The 25,905-nt window shown below is 38.5% G+C and overlaps 2 protein-coding genes across 3 annotated transcripts in view; one reads left to right on the plus strand and one right to left on the minus strand.

Moving 5' to 3' along the window:
• FZD3 (frizzled class receptor 3) overlaps positions 1-1,618 on the minus strand; it is a 79,214-nt gene extending 77,596 nt beyond the window's left edge. Inside the window, exon 1 of the mRNA XM_027853926.1 lies at positions 1,513-1,618. The gene's annotated coding sequence lies outside the window, so the exon portion shown is untranslated. The remainder of the gene's footprint in view (positions 1-1,512) is intronic.
• A 3,538-nt stretch (positions 1,619-5,156) lies between these two features.
• The window catches only part of FBXO16 (F-box protein 16), a 79,289-nt gene continuing 58,540 nt past the window's right edge, over positions 5,157-25,905 (plus strand). Inside the window, exons 1-2 of one of the 2 annotated variants that reach the window (XM_027853938.1) lie at positions 5,157-5,259; positions 25,128-25,261. In XM_027853938.1, coding sequence (XP_027709739.1) covers positions 25,166-25,261 — 96 coding nt within the window. In that variant the 5' untranslated portion in view covers positions 5,157-5,259; positions 25,128-25,165. Of the gene's footprint in view, positions 5,260-25,127; positions 25,262-25,905 lie in introns of those variants that run through there. The other variant, XM_027853939.1, reaches the window with a different exon arrangement.

The raw sequence follows: 25,905 nt of genomic DNA on the forward strand, positions 1-25,905 counted from the left end.
GCAAAGCACTTTTTTTTTTTTAATGTATGCATTTACCAGAGACTGGCTAAAGAAAAGATCAACTACAAAGTTCTTTCTTTCAAGTGGTTTGGGGTAGGGTTAAGTGACTTTTACTCTTGACAACCCCAATCTTTTCTCCAGACTCTACATATTTTTATTTTTTGGTTTGAGAGTAGAGACTGAGTTTTCAGGAGGGGGGAATCGTTATGTTTAAGGTTTGGAAGGTTGATTAGGAAATGAAAGGTAATTACTATTTAATGGTAGAACTAAGGGCTTCCCCTCCCCCGTCCTTACTTTTCCATCCTATAGTTACCACCCCACCAGTGAAAGAGGGGGAGAAAAGGGGTGTAACATACCTAAAGTCATGCTTGTTTCCCAATTAGTCTAGCTTTGCAAAGGAACCTAATAAGCCCTATAAACACACACCCAAGATTCTATCAAAACTCGACTCTATAAACTTAGATTTTACATGACTATCTCTACAGAGTACTCATCTGAGCTCACTCTTGTTGCTGTACTGCCTGATGCACCTGTCTCACTTGGAGTAACTGGAATTCGAAATTCACACTCTCCACAAACCTGGACTCCCCTTTCAGGGAAGGCTATTTGCGAACTTAAAAGGTCTCCTAGGTTTGGGTATACCGTATACACCAAATGTTTACTGATTGCCCACAAAGGGTGTTTCCCTCGGCTTAACGCTCTTCTCCATCCGAGCACAGCACAAAAAAAAAAACTCAAGGAGGCCTAAAAAGAAAAGAAGTCTGGAGGGGGGATCCGGAGTTTTCTGAGAGGAGTCAGGGTCTTAAACAGCCCACTGGGGATGCTTGGCCATTATTCGACCGGCCATTTATCAACCGCAACCTTTTATTCCGGCGCTACCTGCTAAGTTGTTGGCCACAAACAACAACTCACCCGCCCCAGAAAGAGACGACCAATGCAAGGAGGGGGCAACTGAGGCATGGGGACATTTCCCCCAGTCAGGGTCCAAATATTCCAGGAGGCAAACCTGGGAACGTTTCTCCTGCCTCTAGAGAGCCCTAATCCCCGGAGCCAGCCGGGGTCCTCAGGTTATTGTCCTCGTCGCCTTCTTCCTCCCCCTCCCCGCCCCCCAGGGGGGCCCGGGAGGGTGGAGGAGGGGGATGGTCCGGGGCGCCCGCTCCCTTCAGAAAGGACAAGGGCGGGGACACTGGCACAGACTGCCCCCCCGCACCCCGACAGGAGAGGAGGAGGAGGAGGGCAGGCATCCCCCCGGAGCCCGCATCTCCAGCTCGCCCCGGGCAGGGAGCACAGTCCGCCGCGCGCCTCCCGGACGAGGCTCGGAGCGCTTTTGTTTTGGCCGCGAGCAGACCAGCGATCCCGGAGGAGCCGGAGGAGGGGGCGGCGGCGGCGGCGGCGGCCCCACAGCCCCTCAGCCCCGCGCCGGGCTCGCCTCGGCACCGTCTCGGTCCCCTTCCTTTCTCCCTCCCCTCTCCCTCCAAGCAGGGCTGGGGAGATCCTCTCCTCGGTGCTCACCTCAGACCCTCTGGAGTCCTCCTCGTCGTCGTCGTCCTCGTCGCTGTTGTCTCCGGGAGCCCGAGCGGCGGAGGCGGCGGAGGCGGCTCCTCCTTCAGGTAAACGGATCAGCGGAGGGACCGCCCGCCCGCCCGCCGGCCCGCCCTCCCGCACGCGCGTCCCCCTCCTTCGCTCCGCGGCGCGCGCTCCTCTCCCCCACCGCCCCCAACCAATCCCGAGCCTGCGCGAGCTCCCGGACCTCGCAGCGCTGGGCGCGAGCGAGAGCGAGAGCGCGCACGCAGCTGGGGGGGTGGGCACGCACACTCCGCCCGCGAGCTAGGGTGGTGGGCTGACGTTTAGAGCTTGATGGTGTTACCACGGGTTGTGTCCCCTTTGCCCAGCGTCTTGCAAAAATCACCCTCCCTAATGCTCTTGTCAGGGATCCTGCACTTTCTCATCACTCTTTTTCCCCCATCCCTAATGTACCGCCCCCCCCATGAAAAAATCAGGGTTGTAGGTTCAACAGATCTAGTGCTGAAAGGGACCCTGTGTCCATCTAGTCCATTCCTGTCTTTTTACAACAGAGGAAACTGAGGCCTAGGGAAGTGAAGTGACAACACAAATTACACAAGTAGTAAAAATACGAAGTGAGACCTTTATTCCCTTTTACCAGCGATTATACCTTCGGCCTGCTTGTGCTGCCCTTATACAATAGCCCTGTTAGTGGTAGCATTATAGATTTAGATTTAATTCAATTCAATTCAATAAACATTGATTAAGTGGTAGCATTGTAGATTTAGGTTCAATTCAATAAATACTGATCAAGCCCTGCTATGTGCCAGGCACTGTGCTAAGGGCTTAGGGATACAAACAGAGGCAAAAGAGAGTCCGTGCCTTCAAAGAGCTTACAATCTAGCTGGAAGAGAATTTAGGGATTGTCTAATTCAACCCTTCCCTCTCATTTTCCAGAGGAGGAAAGTGAGTCCCAGAGAGAAGTGATTTACGTTAAGTGACAGAGCTCGGATTTGAGCTGGGATTCTAGATCCGAGAGATCCAAAGAGAAGCGGGTTCCTTACTTTAACTTTGGATATAGAATCAGAAGAATTGGATTTAAATATCAACCTTGGCTTGAAGGGGAAGGGGGGGTGGCATAGGGAAAACAAGATCCAATACAATGTTGGGAGATGTGACATATTCCAGGAAACAGGTATCTGCTGAATTGAATTGAATTCCACTGGAGATGCAGTGGAGACACAGCATAATACCCTCTTATAAAAGGAAATTTGTGGTTTTAAAAGCCTGGGCGGGGAGCATCAGAGTGAGCTCTCTACAAGTTGGAAGCTGTTAATGGACTAATAGAATTTTAGATCTGGAAAAGTCTCAAAGATTATCTAATTCATTCTCCTCCTTTTACAGATGAGGAAACAAGCTCAGATTAGGTGAAGTTTTGTCCAGGGTTACATGGGTAGTTCTTTATCGAGCAGGGACCTTATTTTCTAGGTGAACATCATAATACAGTAACTACAAGCTAAATACATATTAACAGTGTGAGGTAACAAACAACAAAAAATTATTTGGAGGACTATTATATAAAAGAGGGATCAGCTTGAGGGGATGAAATTAAGCAATCAGTTTAAGTTATAAAGCACCAGATTTAGGCATATGTAAAGAAAAATATCCAAAAATAGAATGAGTTACTTGATGAAAAAAACCAACCATCAATATATTGATCATCAAGCATTTATTAAGTACCTGCTAAGATCTGGATACTGAGATAGGCGCTAGGGATACTAAGAAAGCCTCTGCCCAAAGGAGTGTACCTTCTATCAGGGAAACAATATATACACATATAAGTAAATACAAAATGAATTCGTAGTAAATATAAATTAATTTGGGAGACACCAGCAATGGGAGGGAACAGGAAAGGGTGTAAAAGGTTGTATTACTTTAAAAGAAGCCAGGGATTCTTAGAAGCAGTGATAAATATCTCTACTATTGGAGGTTCTATGAGATGGATGTTGTAGAGGAGATTATCCACTTAGATGCAGCCTACATGTCATCCAAAATCTCTTCCAATTTTGTGATTCTACATGGTAGAAAGAACACTGGATTTGAAGTCCAAAGGCCTGGATGGAAATAGTGACTCTGCTGCCTATATGACCATGGCAAGTTAAGTTACCCTTTGGCCTTCAGTTTCCTAATCTATAAAAAGAGGGGGGTTGTGGAGCTAAATGATGGTACCATCTAAGGTACTTTCTAGAATCCTGGCATTCTCATTCCATTACTCATTCTATTCTCCCACCACACAATCTCCTGAACTATTCATGGTCCTCCAGCTACGCTATAAACCCTTTCTTCTGGGTATCTCTTCACTCTGGCCTGGATCCCATCTATTTTCTTTCTGTATCTCCTTTTTCATGTGCCTTTCCCACCTTCAACTCTTCAGACATCAAGTAACTGGAAATAAGTATCATTAGAATAGCAAGCACCAAATACCATCAGCAGTGGCTGGATGAACCATTTTGTAGCATTTAGCATAAGTCTAGGATACACCATGATTTTGAGTTGCATCTTCATACCACCCCTACTACCTTGTCCATATTTGCATACATGTGTACAAATTACAGAGCAGTACATTCTTAACTTCTCTGAAACTTAGTTTCACCATCTATAAAGTGGAGCTACAATTGCGCTATTTATCTCAGGTTGTTGTGAGGACAATGGTGTGTAAACTTTAAAGCACTGTATAAATGTGAGCTATTCTTTTAGGATACACAGAAAAGGAATAAGAAAAACTATTCTCTTCCTTCCTTCCTTCTTCCCTTCTTTATTTCTTTCCTTCCTTCCTTCTTTGCTTCCTTCTTTCTTTCCTTCCTTCCTTCCTTCTATCCTTAGTCCATTTTACACTTGCCCCTTAATGAGAAGAGGAAACTCCTTCTACCAAGGTAGATCTGCACCTTCTCTGCAATGTATATATAGCCTTAGAGAGTTCTCTTTACCAATGAAATCTTAAGTCCAGTCCCTATCCCTTTGGGAGAGGTCTTTTGTGTAGTTCTGAACCCCAGTACTTTTGTAACCAGATTTTAAGAAGCCCATCTTTTAAAACAATTCTTATGAAGGCATGCCATCTGCTGGTTTCCTGCGGGATCTATCAGTCAGCTTGACTCCTAAAACCTAGGAAATCTGAGCTAAGAAGCTTTTGTGTGTGACAATTCTCCCCAAATCTTTTCTTAAGTCTTGAACCCAACCACTTCCTGTTACAGGTGCAGTGCTTGTGTTGAATTAGAAGCTTGTTCTTTTTATTTCTGCCCACCTTCTCCTGTTTGGCCACTCTCAAAGCATGGAGAAGTGGAATTTTCATTTGGGAACTTCTATGTGACTAGATTAGGTATGCTCAGTGGGTAGCAAGTGTGCTAGAGAAAGCTTTTAGCTCCCTTCATTCTATCTATAGCCTGAGTGCAATCTCCCGCTTCACAGACCCTCACTACCCATGGTTTGTTCACTTCCCCCTTCCATTCTTCTTTGCCCAGTTAAGGTTTCAGCCCTCCTAGATTTCATGGCCAATCAAGAAGTCACACACTGTTGCCTAAGAGATGCAGGATGCCAGAGACCGGGTTTATGAGCTGCGATTGGACTAGAGGAAGCTGGGACTGGTGGAAGCTGGGAGAAGAAAAGACTGCTTTTGTGCCGCTATGGTAACTGGAGGTTTTCCAGTTTGAGGCCTGAAGAGGGGACCTGCTGCTGCTGCTGCTCTTACTACTGAATGAGGTGAGCACCGAGTAATCAATACATGGGAAAAAAAAAAAAGGAAGACTGTCTTTTAGGGGCTGCACACTTTGTGCCCTTCCCATATTTCCCACAGCCCTTTGAATCATCTGCATCAAGACACTGTGCCCTCTTCATTTCAGGTTCAATTAGAATCATGGATTTTTAGAGCTGGGAACAACCTTAGAAGTCATCCAATGGAAACTGAGGCCCAGAGAGAGTATGTGATTGGCTCAAGGTCATCTAGCTTAGTTAGAGAGAGAGCCGTGACTAGATCATCAATGAATATGTATCAGTTGATCAGGGGTTATGTTTTTAGCACTGTGTATTGCTCCATATTTCAGTCCTCATCCCATTTTTGATAGCTGGGATGTGTAATGGTCTTCTATTTGAGCCAGTGTAGATGCTCTGGGTGACTTGTTAGCAGCAGCTCTACCTATTTCCTGGTAATAAGAATAAGAATAATAGCTAGCATTTATATAGCTTTAATGTTTGCCAAACACTTCACATATGTTATCAGCATCAACAATGCTGATTGGAGGATACCTCTGATTCTCAAAGTTAAAATCTGTCATCTTAGGTACGATTTTTATACCAAACCTCAAACATTCTACACTCTCATCTTCTAATATTTTCACTAATATTTTATATTTAACATTGCACACCTACCAGGGGTGTAACCCCTGAATGGGTATAGACCAGAGAACTGTATATTGATTTTCCTTTTCTCCTTGTCCCCCTCCTCCCCACCCCTCTCTTTGACCTTATATTTTTTTTTTATCTAAATGAAACCATGCTAAAATGAACTGAGGAGAAAAGTATGGAAAGGAAGCAACATCAGGTCTGAAAAACATGCATGTATTTGGGAGGGGACAATGTTCTTACATGCTTTGTTTTGGAATGGGTGTGGGTGTACTTTATGGGCTATTGTGTGGATGCGGATTTAGGACTTCTTTTTTTATTACCAACTAGCAAAGCTACATCTCTTTCTGCTATTCCCTGCCCAGTTTTTAGTCATTGCAATAGTATGAACAGCTCCCCAAAAGTACAGAGCCCTTCAATTTGTCATCCATGGATTCTTGATTAGTTTCTGAGAGTTCTTTTTTTTTTCTGTGATAAATATCAGTTTCTAAAGCTGTGGGTTCATAAGGTACAAGATTACAGAGCCATAGAAAAAGTTCACAGCTTGCATTAGGACAAAGACTGTGGAGGAAGAGCTTAAAGTTTGCTAATCTATTTAACCTCCCTGAACCTCTAATAGCAAGGAAACCTACTGTTAACAATGAGTCAGGTCAGGATTCTATCCCTTCCTACCAGCCCTTCCCCTCATGGTCTCTTTCCTTGTCTTTGTCCTTTTCATTCTTTGTCTCTGTGCCTTTTTTCTTGTCACTTTCACTCTTTGTTTTCTTTTGTTTCTTCATACTTTTTGTCTCTTATTTCACCTTTTCCTTTTATTTCTATTTTCCCTCTTCACTGTACTCTCCTTCTCCCCCTTCTTTGCCTTCTCTTGTCCTTTTATTCTATTTCCCTTTCTCTGACCATGGCCCTTGTTCCTTGCTCTGCTGCTTCATATGGTGGAGCAGGTACCTCGTGGGGCCAGCTCACCAGGCAACTGCCAAACAGCCTGAGCTAACTGGAATAGTACTAAGATGGTGATTATAGGACATGTCTAGGAAAGCTGGACCTGAGATTTTTTTTCTGTGATAAATATTATTTTGATACAGCAGACAACAGCTCCCCTCCCCATTCACAAGCTACACTCAACGTACTTTTTCCCAAAACAGTTAAGCAAGACAACATTAGAGTGATTGGAACTGATAAGTTCATATAATCTTATATTTTTGCAGTTCACCATTTGTTAAAAGTCAGTCAATCGACAAGCATTTATTAAATGGCTGCTATATGCCAGGCTCTGTCCTAAGTGTTGGGGGTACAAAGATAGTCCCTCCCCTCAAGGATCTTACATTCTACTAGGGGAAATACTATGTAAACAGAAAATTAAATAGGATGTATGTATATGTGCGTATACACACTAAAATACAAAGTAACTTGGAGTGAGAGGGGACACTAGCAGCTAGGAGGGTCAAGAGAAGCCTCAAATAGAATGTGATAAACTTGAGCTAAACTTTGAAGGGAGCTAGGGATTCTGTGAGACAAAGATGAATGAGGAATGCATTCCATTTTGAGAGACAGCCAGTGTAAATACACAGAGGCTAGAAATAGAGTGCTGTGTATGTAGAACAACAAGTAGTCCGGTTTGGCTTGAAGGTAGAGTGGGTAAGGAGGAGTAATAAGCCTGGGAAGATAGATTGGAGCCTGATTATGAATGGTTTTATAAAGCCTGAGAAGTTTGTATTTAATCCTAACAGCAATAGGGAGCCATTGCAGCTTCTGTAGCCATGATTTCTTTATACATTGTGCGGGTGGTGCAGTGGATAAAGTACAGGGCCTGGAGTCAGGAAGACTTCTCTTCCTGAATTCAAATCTGGCCTCAGACTAGCTGTGTAATTCTGGGCAAGTCACTTAACCCTATGTGCCTCAGTTTCCTCTTCTGTAAAATGAGCTGGAACAGGAAATGGCGAACCACTCCAGTATCTTTGCCAAGAAAACCCCAAAAGGGTCATGAAGAGTCAGTCAGACACAACTGAAAAATGACTAAACAACAACTTTTTAAAAAATGAATTCTGCTTTGCATATGTTAAATTTGAGATCTTCACAGGATACCAAATAGGAAATGTACAATAGGCAGTTTGTTAATGTGGAAAAAGACAAAAGCAAAGGAAGGGTATTACTTTACCTTTAATAAGTTAATACTAATGATTTATATAGTATTTGACTTGATTTTTGTTGCCAGTTAATGTTATTTTCATTTAAATATGTAGTCATTTAAATAATATGTAGTCATTGTATATATTATTCTCTTACCTCTGCTTTCTTTACTCTGTATTACTTTATACAAGTCTTACCTTATTTCATTGAAGAATTAGAGCCAGAGTTTTGATGGCTACTTGCTTTATATAGAGGTTGGATTAGATAACCTTTTTGGTCCCTTCCAACTCCAAGTTGCTTTGCTTTTGTGTCTTTTGGTGACTTGAAGAAAATTTCACCCTTTCAACTCTTTTGGCTAAGGACCTGTGGCTCCCTAGATCAGAGCAAAAATGTAGATTGGATTGAGAACTTACCTACCACTACACCAACATATTTACCACCCTTTGTAAGTGGTTCTACCTTGCCCTTATGAAAGGCTAAACATTATAGGGTATTAGAAAGCCAAAATTTGCTCCATTGGTCATCACTACTATTCCTTGCTTGCAGATTAGAGTAGGACTACAGGATTTAAATCAACAAAGGATTTTAGAGATGATCTAGTCCAATACCCTCATTTTACAAGTAACCCTGATGTCAAAGCATCTCTCTTGACATAAGGACCCAGGACTGATTTAAAGGATGCCTCTTATAAAATTTCTCTGATTTATGCCTTGCTCAGGGGAACCTTGGGAACTTCAAAATATGTGGTTCATCTTGAAAACTCCATATATTTTGCTTCCACCTAAGAAAATTCGAGTAACTTCATAATCTGGCTTATTTTGCCTTCCTTGAAAGGCTGTAGGTTTCCCTGATAGCATGCAGGCAAACAAAAGTATTAAATAGAGAAAAGGTTTTATTTATATAATAAAAATGGGGAGGGAGAAATTATGTCCAAATCCATAGATAGTCAATAAAGTTACCTTCCCTCTTCCCATAAATTTGTAGTACTGTATTGTGTGGAGTGTGGTCAATTGAGAATAATCTTCCCACGTTTTAAGACCTGCATCCACATGGCTCACAATACTAGCAGAGGATATTTTATGACTCTGAGCCTTGTACCACCCCAACTTAGACATCATTCAATTCTGTGGTTCTCTTTTGCTGCTCCTTTACTCCACTGTTGGCTTAATGATGCTAGCTCTTTCCTCTAGGACCAGGGTGAGTGTGCACACAAAAGCCTTTACCATAAGCCTGTCTCCAGGTCTTTGTGTAGGCTTTCTGTATTATGCCATGAGACAGCCAGAAGGCACAGTGGACAGAGTGCCAGTACTGGAGTCAGGAGGACCTGAGTTCAAATCCAGCCGTAGACACTATGCGACCCTGGGCAAGTCACTTAACCCTGTTTGCCTCAGTTTCCTCATCTGTAAAATAAACTGAAGAAATAAGTGGCAAACCACTCCAATATCTTTGCCAAGAAAACACCAAATATAGTCACAGTCAGACATGACTGAAATGACTGAACAATAACAAAAAAGTATGCTTTGATATGCATTCAGATTCCATCAATTCTTTCTCTGGAGATGGATAGCATTTTTCATTATAAGTCCTTTGGAATTGTCTTGGATCGTTGTATTGCTGAGAATAGCTAACTTATCCATAGTTGATCATCATTACAACATTGCTATTACCTTGTACAATGTTTTTCTGGTTCTGCTCACTTCACTTTGCATCACTTCATGTAAGTCTTCCCAGGTTTTTCTGAAATAATCCCCCTCAACATTTCTTATAGCACAATAGTATTCCATCACAATCACATACCACAACTTACTCAGTCATTCCCCAATTGATGGGCATTCCCTTAATTTCCAATTCTTAGCCACCAGAAAATGAGCTGCTATAAATATTTTTGTACATATAGGTCTTTTTCATTTTTCTTTGAATTCTTTGGGATGCAGACCTAGTAGGGTCTGCTTAGCTGGGTCAAAGGACATGCATGGCTTTATAGCCCTTTGGACATAGTTCCAAATTTTTCTCCAGAATGGCTGAATCAGTTCACAATTCCATCAACAGTGCGTTAGTGTCCCAGTTTTTCTACATCCCCTCTAACATTTTTCATTTTTTTTCTGTCATATTAGCCAATCTAATAGGTGTGAAGTGGTACCTTAGAGTTATTTTTATTTTAATTTCTCTAATCACTAGTGATTTAGAGCATTTTTTCATATGACTATAGATAGTTTGATTTCTCCTGAAAACTGTTCATATTCTTTGACCATTTATCAATTGGGGAATGATTTGTATTCTTATAAATTTGACTGAGTTCTCTATTTGAGAAAAGAAGTCTTTATCAAAGGAACTTGCTAAAAAAATTTTCCTCAGTTTCCTACTTTTTTTACTAATCTTGAATATATTGGGGTTTTTTGTGTAAGAACTTTTTTCAATTTAATGTAACCAAAATTACCCATTTTATATTCTGTATCGTTCTCCATCTCTGGTCATAAATTCTTCCCTTATCCATAGATCTGGCAGGAAAAATGCTCCCCTAATTTGTTTATGATATCACCCTTTATGTCTAAATTATGTCCCCATTTTGACCTTACCTTGGTATATGGTGTGAGATTTTGGTCCATACCTAGTTTCTGTCAAACTGCTTTCAATTTTCCCAGCAATTTTTGTCAGACAGTGAGTTCTCGTCTCAAAAGCTTGGATTTTTACATTTATCAAACACTAGATTATTATGGGCATTTACTACTATATATTGTGTATTTAATCTATTCCACTGATCCATCACTCTGTTGCTTAGCCAGTACCAGATTGTTTTGATGATTACTGCTGTATTTTGAGTTTCAATTCTGGCAATGTTAGGCCATCTTCCTTCACATTTTTTTCATTGATTCCTTTGATATTCTTTTTTTGCTCTTCCAGATGAATTTTATTATTTTTTTCTAGCTAAATAAAATAATTTTTAGTAGTTTGACTACTCTGACTCTGAATAAATAAGTTAATTTAGATAAAATTGTCATTTTTATTATATTGACTCAGCCTACTTATGAGCAATTAAATCCAATTCCCTTCCCTTCCCTTCCCTTCCCTTCCCTTCCCTTCCTTTCCTTTTCCTTCCCTCCTTCCTCTCCCTCTGTCCACATAGGATATAATACCCTTATCTGTGGGTGCTCTGCCCAAAGGGATGTAAATTTTGATGTCTGAAACCTCAAAAAATATCTTGGGGTTTACAGGCTAGATTTCTTTCTGAAGGACCAGGCCTTAAACCCAAATCACTTTGACTCTCATTGATTGACCAGCAATAGGTCCCAGTCCAAGCCCTATCTGGTCATTTTTTGGGCCCTGATGGCTCAGAGTGAATGTAAATAGCAACTTTTTGTTTTGGCTAGAAACCTGAGGGTCTTCCCTTCCCAAATTGATTTTTTTTTTTGACTAGGTAGAAGAGGCCATTCTTAACCTCATTTCTTACCTAATCTTAATCACTGAATGGGCATTGCCTCAGTCAGACTGAGACCTAGGAAAAACCTTAGCTTATGCATCGGGGACCTTCTCCAGTCTGATCTATATTTCACCACTGTGCCCAGATGACTCTAGAGGAGAAAGTGAGGCTAATGACTTTGCACAGCCCTCCCTTATTTAAATCCAATTCACTTGCAAGTCATGGCATCACTTTCCTGATGTCATGGTCCTTTTTGGGAACAAAGGACAAACAACAACAACAATTTTCTCCAGAATTCTTTCATATCCAACTATTCTAAAATTCTGTTCATCTCCTTAACTTCTTTCTTGTTTATTTTTTGCTTATATTCTAAGAAGGGACAGTTGAGGTTTCCCACTAATATAATCTTACTATTTCTTCCTGCAACTCTTTTTCCTTTAGGAATTTGGCGGCTATACCATTTGGTGCATTTATGTTTAGTAGTGATATTCATTGTCTATGGTACCTTTTAGCATAATGTAGTTTCCCTGTTTATCTCTTTTAATTAGATCTGGTTTTGCTTTTACTTTTTTGAGATCATAATTGCTACCTGTTTCTTTTACTTTAGCTGACGCATAAAAGATTCTGCTCCAATCCCTTATTTTTACTCTATGTGTTTCTCTGTTTCAAGTGTGTTTCTTGAAAACATATTGTAGGATTCTGTTGTCGACTTCCATTCACATTCATAGTTATGATTACTAACTGTGTGTTTCCCTCCATACTATTTCCCCCCCCCTCGTTTCTCATTTTTTTTTTCTTTTTCTTTTTTAACCTATTGCTCTGCAAAGGTCTGTTTTGCTTGTGACCATCTGCCTTCCCTTTTATCAACCCTTCCACTTTCTCTTATCTCCTTCCTCTCTTACTTCTCAGTAGGGTAAGATAGGTTTTTACACCCCACTGAGTGTGTATGCTATTCCCTCTTTGAGTCAATTCCAATGAGAAGCATTGCTACCACCTCCCATCTTCCCCTCCACTGTAAAAGCTCTTCTTTTTGCAGCTCTTTCATATGAGATAATTTTTCCCATTCTACCTCTCCTTTCCCCCTTATTCCAGTGGATGTCTCTTTCTCACCCCTTAATTTTTTTTTGAAATCATCCCATCATAGTCAATTCACACCCTTGCCCTCTGTCTATGTATACTCCTTGTACCTGCCCCAATAATGATAAAGTTCTTAGGACTTACAAGTATCATCTTCCCATATAGGAATGTAAACAGTTTAACCTAGCTCCTTTGCCTCCTGGAATATCATACTCCCAGCCCTCCAGAACTTTAATGTGGAAGCTGCTAAATCTTATGTTACTCTGACTATAGCTCCACAATATTTGAATTGTTTCTTTTTAGATTCTTGTAGTATTTTCTTTTAAAAATTATTTTTAACATTTTTATTTAAAGTTTTGTGTTCCAAATTCTATCCCTCCTTCCCTCCCTCTCCTTCCCCCTTCCTGAGATGGTAAGCAATCAGATATAGGTTATACATATGAAATTATGTAAAACATTTCCATATTAATCATTTTGTACAAGAAGACTCGAATAAAAGAAAAAAAATGCAAAAAAGAAAGTGAAAAATAGCATGCTTCAGTCTATATTCAATCAACATCAGTTCTTTCTCTGGAGGCAGATAGTATGCTTCATCGTTAATCCTTTATGATCGTCTTGGATCATTGTATTGCTGAAAATAGCAAAGTCATTCACAACTCATCAAACAATATTGCTGCTGTGTATAATGTTCTCCTGGTTCTGTTCACTTCACTATGCATCAGTTCATGTAAGTTTTTTCAGGTTTTTCTGAAATCATCCTACCTGTCATTTGTTATAGTACAATAATATTCCATTAAAATCATATGCCATAGCTTGTTTAGCCATTCCTCAATTGATGGGCATCCCCTCAATTTCCAGTTCTTAGCCACCATAAAAAGAGCTGCTATAAATATTTTTGTAGAAATAGGTCCTTTTCCCTTTTTTTGAATGTCTTTGGGATATAGACCTAGAAGTATATTGCTAGATCAAAGGGTATGCATAGTTTTACAGCCTTTTGGGCATAGTTCCAAATTGCTTTCCAGAATGCTTAGATCAGTTCACAACTCCACCAACAGTGCATTCGTGTCCCAGTTTTCCCATATCCCTTCCAACATTCAACATTTTCCTTTTTTGTCATATTAGCCACTCTGATAGATGTGAGGTGGTACCTCAGAGTTCTTTTAATTTGCATTTCTCTGATTAATAGTGATTAAGAGCATTTTTTCATATGACTATAGATAGCTTTGATTTCTTTGTCTGAAAACTGCCTGTTAAGTCCTTTGACCATTTATCAATTAGGGAATGACTTGTATTTTTATAAATTTGACTCAGTTCTCTATACATTTGAGAAATGAGGCCTTTATCAGAGATGCTTGTTGCGAAAATTTCCCCCCTCTCAATTTTCTGCTTTCCTTATAATTTTGGTTTCATTGGTTTTGTTTGTGCAAAAACTTTTTAATTTTATATAATCAAAATTATCTGTTTTACATTTTGTAATGCTTTCTATATCTTCTTTGATCCTAAATTCTTCCCTTATCCATAAATCTGACAGATAAACTAGTCCATGCTCTCTTAATTTGCTTATGGTATCACCCTTTAGACGTAAATCATGTACTCACTTTGACCTTATCTTGGTATATGGTATGAGTTGTTCTATACCTAGTTTCTGCCATACTGTTTTCCAGCTTTTCCAGCAATTTTTGTCAAATAATGAGCTTTTGTCCCAAAAGCTTGGATCTTTTGGTTTATCATATACTAGATTACTATGATCATTTACTATAATGTAATTTGTACCTAATCTATTTCACTGATCTGCCACTGTATTTCTTAACCAGTACCAGATTGTTTTGATAATTTACCACTTTATAATACAGTTTGAGATTTGTTATGCTAAACTACCTTCTTTCACATTTTTTTCATTGATTTCCTTGATATCCTTGAGCTTTTGTTCTTCCCAATGAATTTTGTTATTATTTTTTCTAAGTCTATAAAATAATTTTTGATAGTTTGATTGGTATGGCACTGAATAAATAGATTAGTTTAGGTAGAGTTATCATTTTTATTATGTTGGCTCAGCCTACCCATGAGCAATTAATTTTCCAGTTGTTTACATCTGACTTTATTTGTGTGAAAAAGTGTTTTATAGTTGATTTCATATAGTTCGTGGGTTTGTCTTGGCAGATAAACTCCTTTATATTGTCTACAATTATTTTAAATGGAATTTCTCTTTCTAGTTTCTAATTTCTCTGCTAGACTTTGGTGACAATATATAGAAATGCTGGTGATTTATGTGGATTTATTTTATATCCTGCAACTTTGTTAGATTAACAATTTCAAACAGTTTTTTTAGTTGATTCTCTAGGATTTTCTAAGTATAACATCATATCATCTGCAAAAAGTGATAGTTTAGTTTCCTCATTGTTTATTCTAATTCCTTTAATTTTTTCCCTCTTATTGCTATAGCTAACATATCAAGTACAATATTAAATAATAAAGGTGATAATGGGCATCCTTGCTTCACCCCGATTGTATTGGGAGGGCTTCTAGCTTATCCCCATTACAACTAATGCTTGCTGATGGTTTTAGATAAATATTACTTATCATTATAAGGTAAGTTCCATTTATTCCTATGCTCTGTAGTGTATTTAATAGGAATGGGTGCTGTATTTTGTCAAAGGCTTTTTCTGCATCTATTGAAATAATCATATGATTTCTGTTGGTTTTGTTATTGATATGGTCAATTATGCTGATAGTTTTCCTAATATTGAACCAGCCCTATATTCTTGGTATGAATCCCACCTGGTCACAGGGTGTCATCCTTGTGATAAATTGCTGTAATCTCTTTGCTAGTATTTTATTTAAAATTTTTGCATCAAAATTCATTAGGGAAATTGGTCTATAATTTTCTTTCTCTGTGTTGGCTCTTCTTGGTTTGGGTATCAGCACCATATTTGTGTTGTAAAAGGAATTTGGTAGGACTCCTTCTTGGCCTATTTTTCCAAATAGTTTGTATAGTATTGGGATTAATTGTTCTTTAAATGTTTGGTAGAATTTGCTTGTGAAGACATCTGATCCTGGGGATTTTTTCTTAGGAAGTTCATTGATGGCTTGTTCGATGTCTTTTTCTAAGATTGGATTATTTAAGTATTTTATTTCTTCTTCTGTTAATCTGAATAATTTATATTTTTGTAGATATTCTTTCATTTCATTTAGATTGTGAAATTTATTTGCATATAATTGGCAGAATAGCTCCTAACAATTCTCTTAATTTCCTCTTCATTGGTGATGTCACTCCTTTCATTCTTGATACTAGTAATTGGGGTTTTTTCTTTCCTTTTTTAAAATCAAATTAATCAATGGTTTATTCTTTATTTTTTTTTAATTTTTATTGGTTTTTCCATAAAGCCAGCTTCTAGTTTTACTTATTAATTCAATGGTTTTCTTACTTTCAATTTTATTAATTTCTCCTTCAATTTTCAGGATTTCCAATTTGGTGTTTAATTGGGGATTTTTAATGTGTTCTTTTTCTAGCTTTTTTTTTTTTTAGTTGCATGTCCAATTCATTGATTTGCTTTTTCTCTGTTTTATTGATGTAAGCAATTAGAGATATAAATTTTCCCCCAAGTACCACTTTGGCCGCATCCCATAAATTTTGGCATGTTGTCTCATTGTTGCCATTTGTTCTTTGACCCACTTGTTTCATGCAGTATTTTCCCCTTGATATAGGAACCCTGGAATTTGACTATAATATTCATGGAATCTCTTTCAGGAGGTGATCAGTGTATTCTTTCCATTTGTATTTGACCCTCTGGTTCTAGGATATCAGGGCAATTTTTCTATAATTTTTGAAAGATGGCATCTAGGGTCTTTTTAATTATGATTTTCAGATTATCCAATAATTCTTAAACAATCTCTCCTAAATCTATTTTCCAGGTTGTTTTTCCAATGAGATATTTCACATGTTCTTCTATTTTTCCTTCTTTTGATATGGTTTTACTGTTTCTTGATGTCTCATGGAGTCATTAGCTTCCATTTGCCCAATTCTAATTTTTAAGGAATTCTTTTCTTCAGTGAATTTTTGTACTTCTTTTTCCTTTTGGCCAATTTTGCTTTTTAAGGAGTCTTTCTCTTCAGTGGATTTTTGTGCCTCTTTTACCATTTGGCCAATTCTGGTTTTTAAGGTGTTATTTTCTTTCAGTGGATTTTTTATGCCTCTTTTACCAAGCTGTTGACTCTCTTTCCATAATTTTCTTCCATCATTGTAATTTTTTTCCAATTTTTCCTTTACCTTTATTATTTGATTTAAAATTTTCATTTTTCCCTAGTTACATGTAAAAATAACTTTGAACATTCATTTTTAAAAATTTAAATTCCAAATTCTCTCCCTTCCTTCCTCCTCCCCCCATTGAGAAGGCAAGCAACTTGATATAGATTATACATGTGTAGTCATGCAAAACATTTCCATATTAGTCATATTGTAAAAAAAAATAGACTAAAAACCCTCAAGAAAACTAAATAAAGTTAAAAAAAATGCTTGAGTTCAGACACCATCAGTTCTTTCTCTGGGGATGGATATCATTTTTCATCTTAAGTCCTTCAGAGTTGCGTTAGATTACTGTATTGCTGAAAATAGCTAAGCCATTCACAGCAGATCATCTTACAATATTGCTGTTACTGTGTACAATGTTCTCAGGGTTCTGCTCATTTCGCTTTGCATCAGTTCATGTAAGTCTTTCTGGGTTTTTCTGAGAGCATCTAGCTCATCATTTCTTATAGCATAATAGCATTCCATCATGATCATATACCACAACTTGTTCAGCTACTCCCCAATTGATGGGCATCTCCTGAATTTCCAATTCTTTGCCACCATAAAAGAGCTGTTATAAATATTTGTATACATATTAGTCCTTTTCTTTTTTGGTTTTTTATCTATTTTTGGATACAGACCTAGTAGTGGTATTGCTAGGTCAAAGGGTTTTATAGGTTTTTTTTTTGTTTGTTTTATAGCCCTTTGGGCATCTTATTTGATTTTTTTAAAATCCTTTTTGAGTTCTTCCAGGAATTCCTTTGGGGCTTGTGTCCAGTTTGCATTTTTATTTGAAGCTTTGCATGTAGCTGTTTTGGCATTGTTGTCTTCTTCTGAGTTTGTGTCCTGATCTTCCCTGTCACCATAGTAACTTTATATGGTTAGGTTTTTTGTTGTTGTTTGCCCATTTTCCCAACCTTTTCCCTTGATTTTTAACTTTATATTAAAGTTGGGCTCTGCTCCCGAAGTAGAGGGGGTATTCTCCCAAATTTCGGGTTTTTCATGCTGCTCTTTTCAGAGCTAGATCTGGCAGACTGTAAGTTTTCAGTTCTTCCAAAGTGGTATGATCTAAGAAGAGGTATGGTCACTGCTTTTCTGGCCTGTGCTCTGGTCTGTGAGCAACCACAAGCATTCTTCTCTTCCCTGGAACTATGGCCAGGGCCCCTGCTCTCCCACTGTCATAAGCTTTAATGTGCTAATGCTCCTCTTCATTATAGGACTGTATATGGGTAATCCAAAAGGGTCCCCTGTAATCTCCTTCAGACCAGATGTCTGACCTCCTTACTGTCTATGGGTTGAGAAGCTTCCGCCTCCCAGGTCTGCTGCTGTCTTACCAGGGTATAACCTTCACTCCAGGCTTCACCACCACCCTAGTAAGACAGATCTTTCTGCTGACCTCCTAAGTTCTCTTGGCCTGGAAAATTGTTTCTCCCTGACCTTTTGTTGGTTCTGCCACTCCGGAATTTGATTTTAAACATTATTTTAATGTTGTTTGGAGGGGAATTTGGGAGAGTTCAGGTGAGTTCCTGTCTTTACTTCTCCATCTTGGCTCTGTCTCTTTTATTCTACTTTGATATTGGTTTTGGTCTTTGCTATTGTAGTGATTAGTAATATGACTATATACAGACAGCTGATTCAGAAATGAATACCACCTCAGTAACTAGTTATTTCCTGTCTGCTAACATATAATCAACTTCAATTTTATGATACCCTTTATGTCTGGTACCACTCAACTCTCTTCTTAAAGAAAGTATTAATAGTATATAATGAGAAAGCTTAGACTTCTCTCTCCTGAACCATGTCTTCCAACATTTTTGGCCATCTTTTCCTATGCTTTGAAAGTACTAAGTATTAAAGTAGATGTTGATTTAATTTAGATCTTACCAAGTTCTTCATAGAATTTCTCTATATCTTCATCCTCTGCAACAGATATTGGTGATGAATTGCGATTATTTTCATGATGGTCTTTTTATAAGTGCTTGCCATGAGCGTTGCAATATGACATAAATAAATGTCCCATGAAATTATGTTACTTATTGCCCTTAGATACCCAATAAAACCAATTCCTCCAAATAGAATGGCCTGCCTCATGAGGTAGTGAATTGAAAATCTTCAGTCAAAGGCTGCATGACCACTTGTTGGGTAGGTTGTAGGAAAGAGTTCTTTTTGTGTTCTGTGGAGTAGATAGCTCTGAGGTCATTCTGTAAACTCTTCAGTTTTGTTTCCTGAAGACAACTGTTAGCCGTCCTTTTTTCTTTCTTTTTTTCTCCTTTTTAGGCAATTGGGGGGTTAAGTGACTTGCCCAGGGTCACATAGCTAGGAAGTGTCAAGTGTTTGGTCTGAGGCTGGATTTGAATTCAGGTCCTCCTGACTTCAGGGCCAGTGCTCTATCCACAGCGCCACCTAGCTGCCCCCCTAGCCGTCCTTTTTTTAAAAAATCAATTTTTTTCTTTTAAATTTTTTAAACATTTAAAAAAAATTTTAATTAAAAAAATGTAATCTGTAATGAAAATGTAAAATATAAGTGAACCAGGAGAGAAACATCTAACCTTAGATATTAATGAATATCATAGAAGATGGGAAATCACTTGTTAGAGATAGTAGAGAGAAGATTCATATTGGAATAAAAGAACCTGATGGACTGTTGAGAATAGACGGGGCTTTAGATATCATCTAGTTAAGCACATTAATTTTACAGATGAAAAAACTGAGCCCCAGGTAGGCTAATTAACTTGTGGAACTAGGACTCAAACCTAGGTCTTTTGACTTCAGGTTAGCTCTAATCTTTTTAAAACTTAAGGATTTCATGATTCAAAAACAACCTAATAAAGCCAGGAGGTTTCTGAGACAGGTAGGTATATTTTACCTTTTAAAAATTTTTGTTGCTATGTTTTGTTTCTATATCACTTTCATTTCTGAATCTCCCCTTACCCTTTACAAAGCCATGCCTTGTAACAAAGAACAAGTGAAAGAGAAGTAACCAAACATATCAACTGTTATCTCACAGTATACACAGTGTTAAATATCTAATCCCCCATTTTTGCTAAGAAGAGAAGAAGGTACATTTTCACCAGCTTGATCATTATAATGATGCGGTGTTCAATTCTGCTTTTTTGTTCTTTCCTTTTATGTTGGTACAGTCATTGTGTGTGTGTGTGTGTGTGAGCGCATAGTTTTCCTGGTTCTGCTTACATTATTTTGCATCAGTTCATAAATGTCTTCCCATGTTTCTTTATATTCTTAATAGTCCTCATTTCTTATAGAGCAGTAATACCACATTACATTCATGTAACACAAGTTGTTTTAGTTATTCCTCACTTGATGAACACCTGTTTTATTCACAGTTCTTTGCTACCGCAAAAAAGTTTCTTTTAAAAAAAAATCTGTGAGGGGGCAGCTAAGGGGCACAGTGGATAGAGCACCAGCTCTGGGGTCAGGAGGACCTGAGTTCAAATCCAGCCTCAGACATTTGACACTTATTAGCTGTGTGACCCTGGGCAAGTCACTTCACCCTGATTACCTCGCCCAAAAACAAATATTGGCAGATTTCATTTGAAATTATTAGGGACTGAGAAAATGATAAAGAACAAAAACATTTGGGGCAGCTAGGTGGCGTGGTGGATAGAGCCCCGGTCTTGGAGTCAGGAGGACCTGAGTTTAAATCCGGCCTCACACACTTGACACTTACTAGCTGTGTAACCATGGGCAAGTCACTTAACCTCAATTGCCTCACCAAAAACCAAAAAAGACTCTAAGTCATAGATGTCAATATCTATTGGTAGAGGGAGTTTCCTCATTCAAGAGATCACTATAGCAATGAAATTACAGGTCTATTATCTATTCCTATCTAATGATACGCAAATAGAAAAATCAGGAATGGGAAAATTAAACCATATACTCCTATGTATATGAAATAAGGGTAAAAATATGGATAAGGACTGGACCTGTCATTGAAGAAACTTCCTCTACCAATGAATATGACAGTAACTTTCCTATATTTTCCTCTTGGTTAAAGATTGTTGCTAATGTTAAAAATGAAGCAATTCATTCTGCTTCCTTCCATTTAATTTTATAGTCCTGAAAATAACTGTCAGTTTGGTACTGACTAATTAACTAATTCATAATAGCTAGTAGAGTGCTAAACTTGGAGTCACAAGAACTGGGTTAAAATTCCAGCTCGGCTACTTGCTACGTGACCCAGGGCAAGTCACGAAATGTCTCTAGGTTTTAGTTCCCCGGTCCGGTAAGTGAGGGGATTGGACTAATGAATTGAAAGTTCCCTTCTAGCCTTCGATCTGTGATCCCATGATCTCATATGAGCCTCATGACAGCTCTGTACTGTAAATAGTGCAAGTATTATCATTCCCATTTTACAGGTGAGTAAACTATGTCAAAGAGATTGTGATCTGCCAAGGATGATTCAGGGAATAATGGTGATGAAAGCTAGTATTTATATAGTGCTTGAAGGTTTGCATATGTTATGTCTTTTAATCCTCACAACAATCCTGTAAAGGTGCTATTATTATTCCTCCTTAGAAGATAATAAGGAAAATGAGGCTGAATGAAGTGATGTGGTTTACAGGTTCACAAAGCTAGTAAGTGACCAAGGCCTTATTGATGTATCTAGCACTCCCTCCACTGTGTCACCTTACTACCTCATAGAAAAGGTACTTGAACTTAGTTCTAATGAGTCAAAACCCAATATTCTTTCCAGTATACCAGAACAGCAAGTGGAATGGTGGTATATTTTTTTTCAATTATGGAATAAGCTTGTGATAGTTCAGAAAATTTTTTTATCAAGGGAAAGTGCTAAAAACCAAGCTGAATGCCCAACCTGAAACCATAGCCTGTCTTTGATACCATGGGATATTAGCAGCAGACAAAACAAAACTCTCTCTTGCAGAGAACCTTCTTATTCTAGTGTCCTCGACATTTCACCATGACATTGGCCAGCATTCAAACACAACATTGATCTCTTATCCAGAATTAGTTCCTTGTCACTATGTTCAAATAATGGACCACTTGGCCAAAATCCTGCCTTTGCATCTTGGTCCTGCTCTTTACTAATTGGGTTAACCTGGAGTAAGTCACTTAACTTCCCTGAATCTTGTCTATAAAATGAGGTTCAGTTAGCCCTAAGGTCCCTCACAGTTCCAGAGCTATGAACCTATGCTTCAGGGAAGAGTTGTTATAGACAGCCCCAAAGATTTCTTCCAACTCCAGGATTCTTTGATTTTATCTAGGCTTTAAGTGATTTGGAAACCCCACTCTGTATTTAAGATCTGGTATTTCAGGAAATAGTACACTGGTCAATATATAAGATGAGGCTTTTTTTTTAATTTTTAGGTAATTGGGGTTAAGTGACTTGTCCAGGGTCACACAGCTAGTAAATGTTAAGTGTTTGGTGTAAGGTCACATTTGAACTCAGGTCCTCCTGAGGTCAGGGCTGGTGCTCTATCCACTGCGCCACCTAGCTGCCCCAAGATGAGGCTTTTTTAAAGGAAACAAAAACTTAAGTCCTCCTTTTCCTATATTCATGGACACCTGTGTGCTAACTCCACCTGTAGAATATGAGCTCCTTGGGAGCAGGGACTATCTTACTTTTCTATTTGTATCCCTAGCACACAGTAAACACTTAATAAATGCATTTTCATTCATTCATTCATTCATTCACAGAGAATGGGGACTAGGGGCTCTTTTACTGAGCCCAGTCTTTAGCAAGTAGGTCCAGGCTCTTTCCCTGGTCATCTGTTTAAGCCTCATGGCCAGCACACATGCAGAGACGATTAGAAGAGGCAAAGATGGCACGGGAGAGCAAGGGAACTATGTAAGAAGAGGCCAGCATCTCCTCATAAGAACAGCCTGCAAGCCATAGAACACAAAGCACATTAATTCAGCTTACCGCCCTAGGCTCACTATTATACCTAGTTCCAGCATAGCTGAGCTCTCTGCACCTGACCCCAGCTCTAGTTTCCTGGTAATATTTTCCTGTACCTACTCCTCTTCTTTTCCTTGGAGACTTCTTTTTGGTATAACTTGGCCTTGTCTCAAACTCTTGACACCCTCCCAACCACATTGAAGCAGCCATGCTAAGGCCTTGTCAGTTTGTAGTAGCCACTGGGGAGCAGCAATTGTCACTACTTTCTGTGCCCAGACTGTTGGAGACCATTTAAAAACAAGTTGGGAGAAGGGGAGGGGCTTGAGGGTTAGAGCAAGTAGAAGGAAGGATGGGATGTCACATGATAAAGCTGCTTTAAATTTCTGTTTTAAAACATCATTAAGCTTTATGTTTTAAATGTTACAGGGCAGTTAGGTGGTGCAGTGGATAGAGCTCTGGCCTTGGAGTCAGGAGGACCTGAGTTCAAATCTGGCCTCAGATACTTGACACTTACTAGCTGTGTGACCTTGGGCAAGTCACTTAACCCCAACTGCCTCACCAAAAAAAATAAATAAAATAAAAGTTACAGCATTAATTCTATCTCACAATGGGTAAATCTTGAAACAATATATAAATAGGTAATTTTCAAAAAGGGAAACCAAAGTTGTTAATATTGACCTGGGAAAAAATGCTCAACCTTACCAACAATCAAAGAGATGCAAATTAAGACAACTTTGAGGTAGTGCCTCATACCCATCAAACTGGCAAAAATTAAAACATTTAAACTTGAGGTTGACGGAGTAGGTGTTTAGGAGGAACATGTAGAATCACATATTTTTAGAATCTTTTTTGGAGAGTGATCTGGCAGGGCACAATTTTGTTGTTCTATTGTTTCAGACCCTTCATGACCCCATTTGAGGTTTTCTTGGCAAAGATACTAGAATGGTTTGCCATTTCTTCTCCAGCTCATTTTACAGATGAGGAACTGAGGCAAACAAAGTTAAGTGGCTTGCCCAAGGTCACACAGCTAGTAAGTGTCTGAGGCCAGATATGAACTCAGGAAGATGAGTCTTCCTGACTCCAGGCCTGGTACTATATCCACTGCACCACATAGCTGCCCAAGCAGGGCACAATAAAAGTTACCATTTGTCCCAGTCATTCCCATTGGTGCAAATGTACCCTGAAAGTGTTATCAAAAACTCATCCTTATGATCTATAAATTATGACACATTGCTATAGTAGGATACTATAATGTTAGTAAGACTCACAAGTATGAGGACTACAAGAAATCTGGAAAGAGCTTTATGAAATAATGGGGAGAAAAAAAAAGGAGAACCAAAAAAATAGAATACACATTAACAATGACCCCGTAAGAGAAAAAATCAAAGAAAAGTAACGTGCAAAGAATCCCAATGAAGATTTAGAAAAAGTGATTGCTATGGTGTTTTGTGTTAAAATTATTTAATTAAAATGTAAATAATTGCTAATCAAATTCAGTTGATTGTATAGATGTTCGGTGTTAAACTTTTAATAAAATATTTAAATAAAAATTTCCTATTTTAAGTTGTTATATTTGTACCTTTTTATAGAACAAGTTTTGAAAAGCTATGGAACTTTGAGAAATTTTTATATATATAAGGTGTCTCAAAAGTCTTAGTGTAATTTTAAAAGCGTAAAACTGCATTGACTTTTGAAAGACTTTTGTATATGTATATGTGCACAAACACACATATGTACATGGACACACATTTTATAGAAAGGTTGCAGGGAAATTTCTGAGAAATAACTTTAAGTTCCAGTATTAGTAACATAAGCTCAGAATGACAGAATTTCAGAGTTGGAGGGAACCTCAAGGAATCACCACTAAAAGATACTTAACCCCAGTAACCATCTAGCCTTTTTTCAGCCTTTTTTTTTTTTTTTTTTAGGCAATTGAGGTTAAGTGACTTGCCCAGGGTCACATAGCTAGTATCAAATGTTTGGTCTGAGGTCAGAATTGAACTCAGGTCCTCCTGACTTCAGGGCCAGTGCTCTATCCGCTACACCACCTAGCTGCCCCTGTCTGCAGACTTCTAATGAAGGTGAATCACCTGACGTAGTCCATTCACCTTTTGAGTTGCTTTAATCATTAGGAAATTTTTCCTAACCTTACGCCTAAATTACCTTGGCAGCTTCCACCCATTGCTTCACTATATGGGCGATCCCCTTTATGGCAGAGTAGCAGATAGAGTGTTTTATGTGATCTACTGTATTTTTGTAATTTTTGTAAAATTCTCTTTAATGAAAAGTAAGGTCACCATGTATTTGAAGGTGTCTTCTATTGTGGTCAGTATAATATGTCCCTGCCTAGTATAGAACCTGATTTAAAACTTTGTAAAATGCTATATAGATTTCATATTAGTAATTCCATATTAGAAATATAATAGGATTCACTTTTTTAACAGGTTTCATTTTTCTTGTGGAAAAATATCCTCATATTGAGATGGCATTTGCACCTCCCAAAAACCTAGATGGCCCCAAAATGCAGACAAAAATGAGTACCTGGACACCCCTAAACCATCAGCTTTTGAATGAAAAGGTAAGTGTGTGTATGTGTATGTCTATATCTATACAGTCATCAAAAGATTTGGGTTTTTTTTTCAAGTGCTAAAGCCAATACTATTAAAGTGTGAATCCATGTAGTGTAGCTTAGGTAATGGTGATCAGATCAAAGCATGAATTTGACTATTCCTTGTTAATCATCTTGTTGGGTTTTAACCACTATTTTAAAATGATCTCTTTCAGCTTTTTAATGGTTGTAGAAGAGCATTCTCCTTTCCACAAAGGGTGGGTGACTGAGTTTTTGCAGGAGGTACTCCCAGACCAGGGAGCCAGAGCAAAGTATGTTCAACTATAAATGTGGTATTTTAAACATATTAATAGATAGCATATAAAAGTGCAGATATCTGTATGAATTGCTTTTAAAGTATAGATATATATTGTATAACAATGGAAACATGAAGATATCTAGGATCTTTAAATGTGGACACTGACACCTTTCAGCTAGGCATGGGTAGGTAAGTGACATCTGGGAAGTGGAGTGTTGCAGGGACTGCCACTAACTTTACTGTTGTTCAGTCATTTTTTAAAATTGTGTCTGACTCTTTGTGACTCCATTTGGGTTTTTCTTGTAAAAGATACTATAATGGTTTGCCATTTCCTTCTCCAGCTCATTTTTTTAAC

The sequence above is a fragment of the Vombatus ursinus genome, unplaced genomic scaffold (genome assembly GCF_900497805.2).
Source record: "Vombatus ursinus unplaced genomic scaffold, bare-nosed wombat genome assembly UNPS02010219.1, whole genome shotgun sequence".
Classification (NCBI taxonomy): domain Eukaryota; kingdom Metazoa; phylum Chordata; class Mammalia; order Diprotodontia; family Vombatidae; genus Vombatus; species Vombatus ursinus.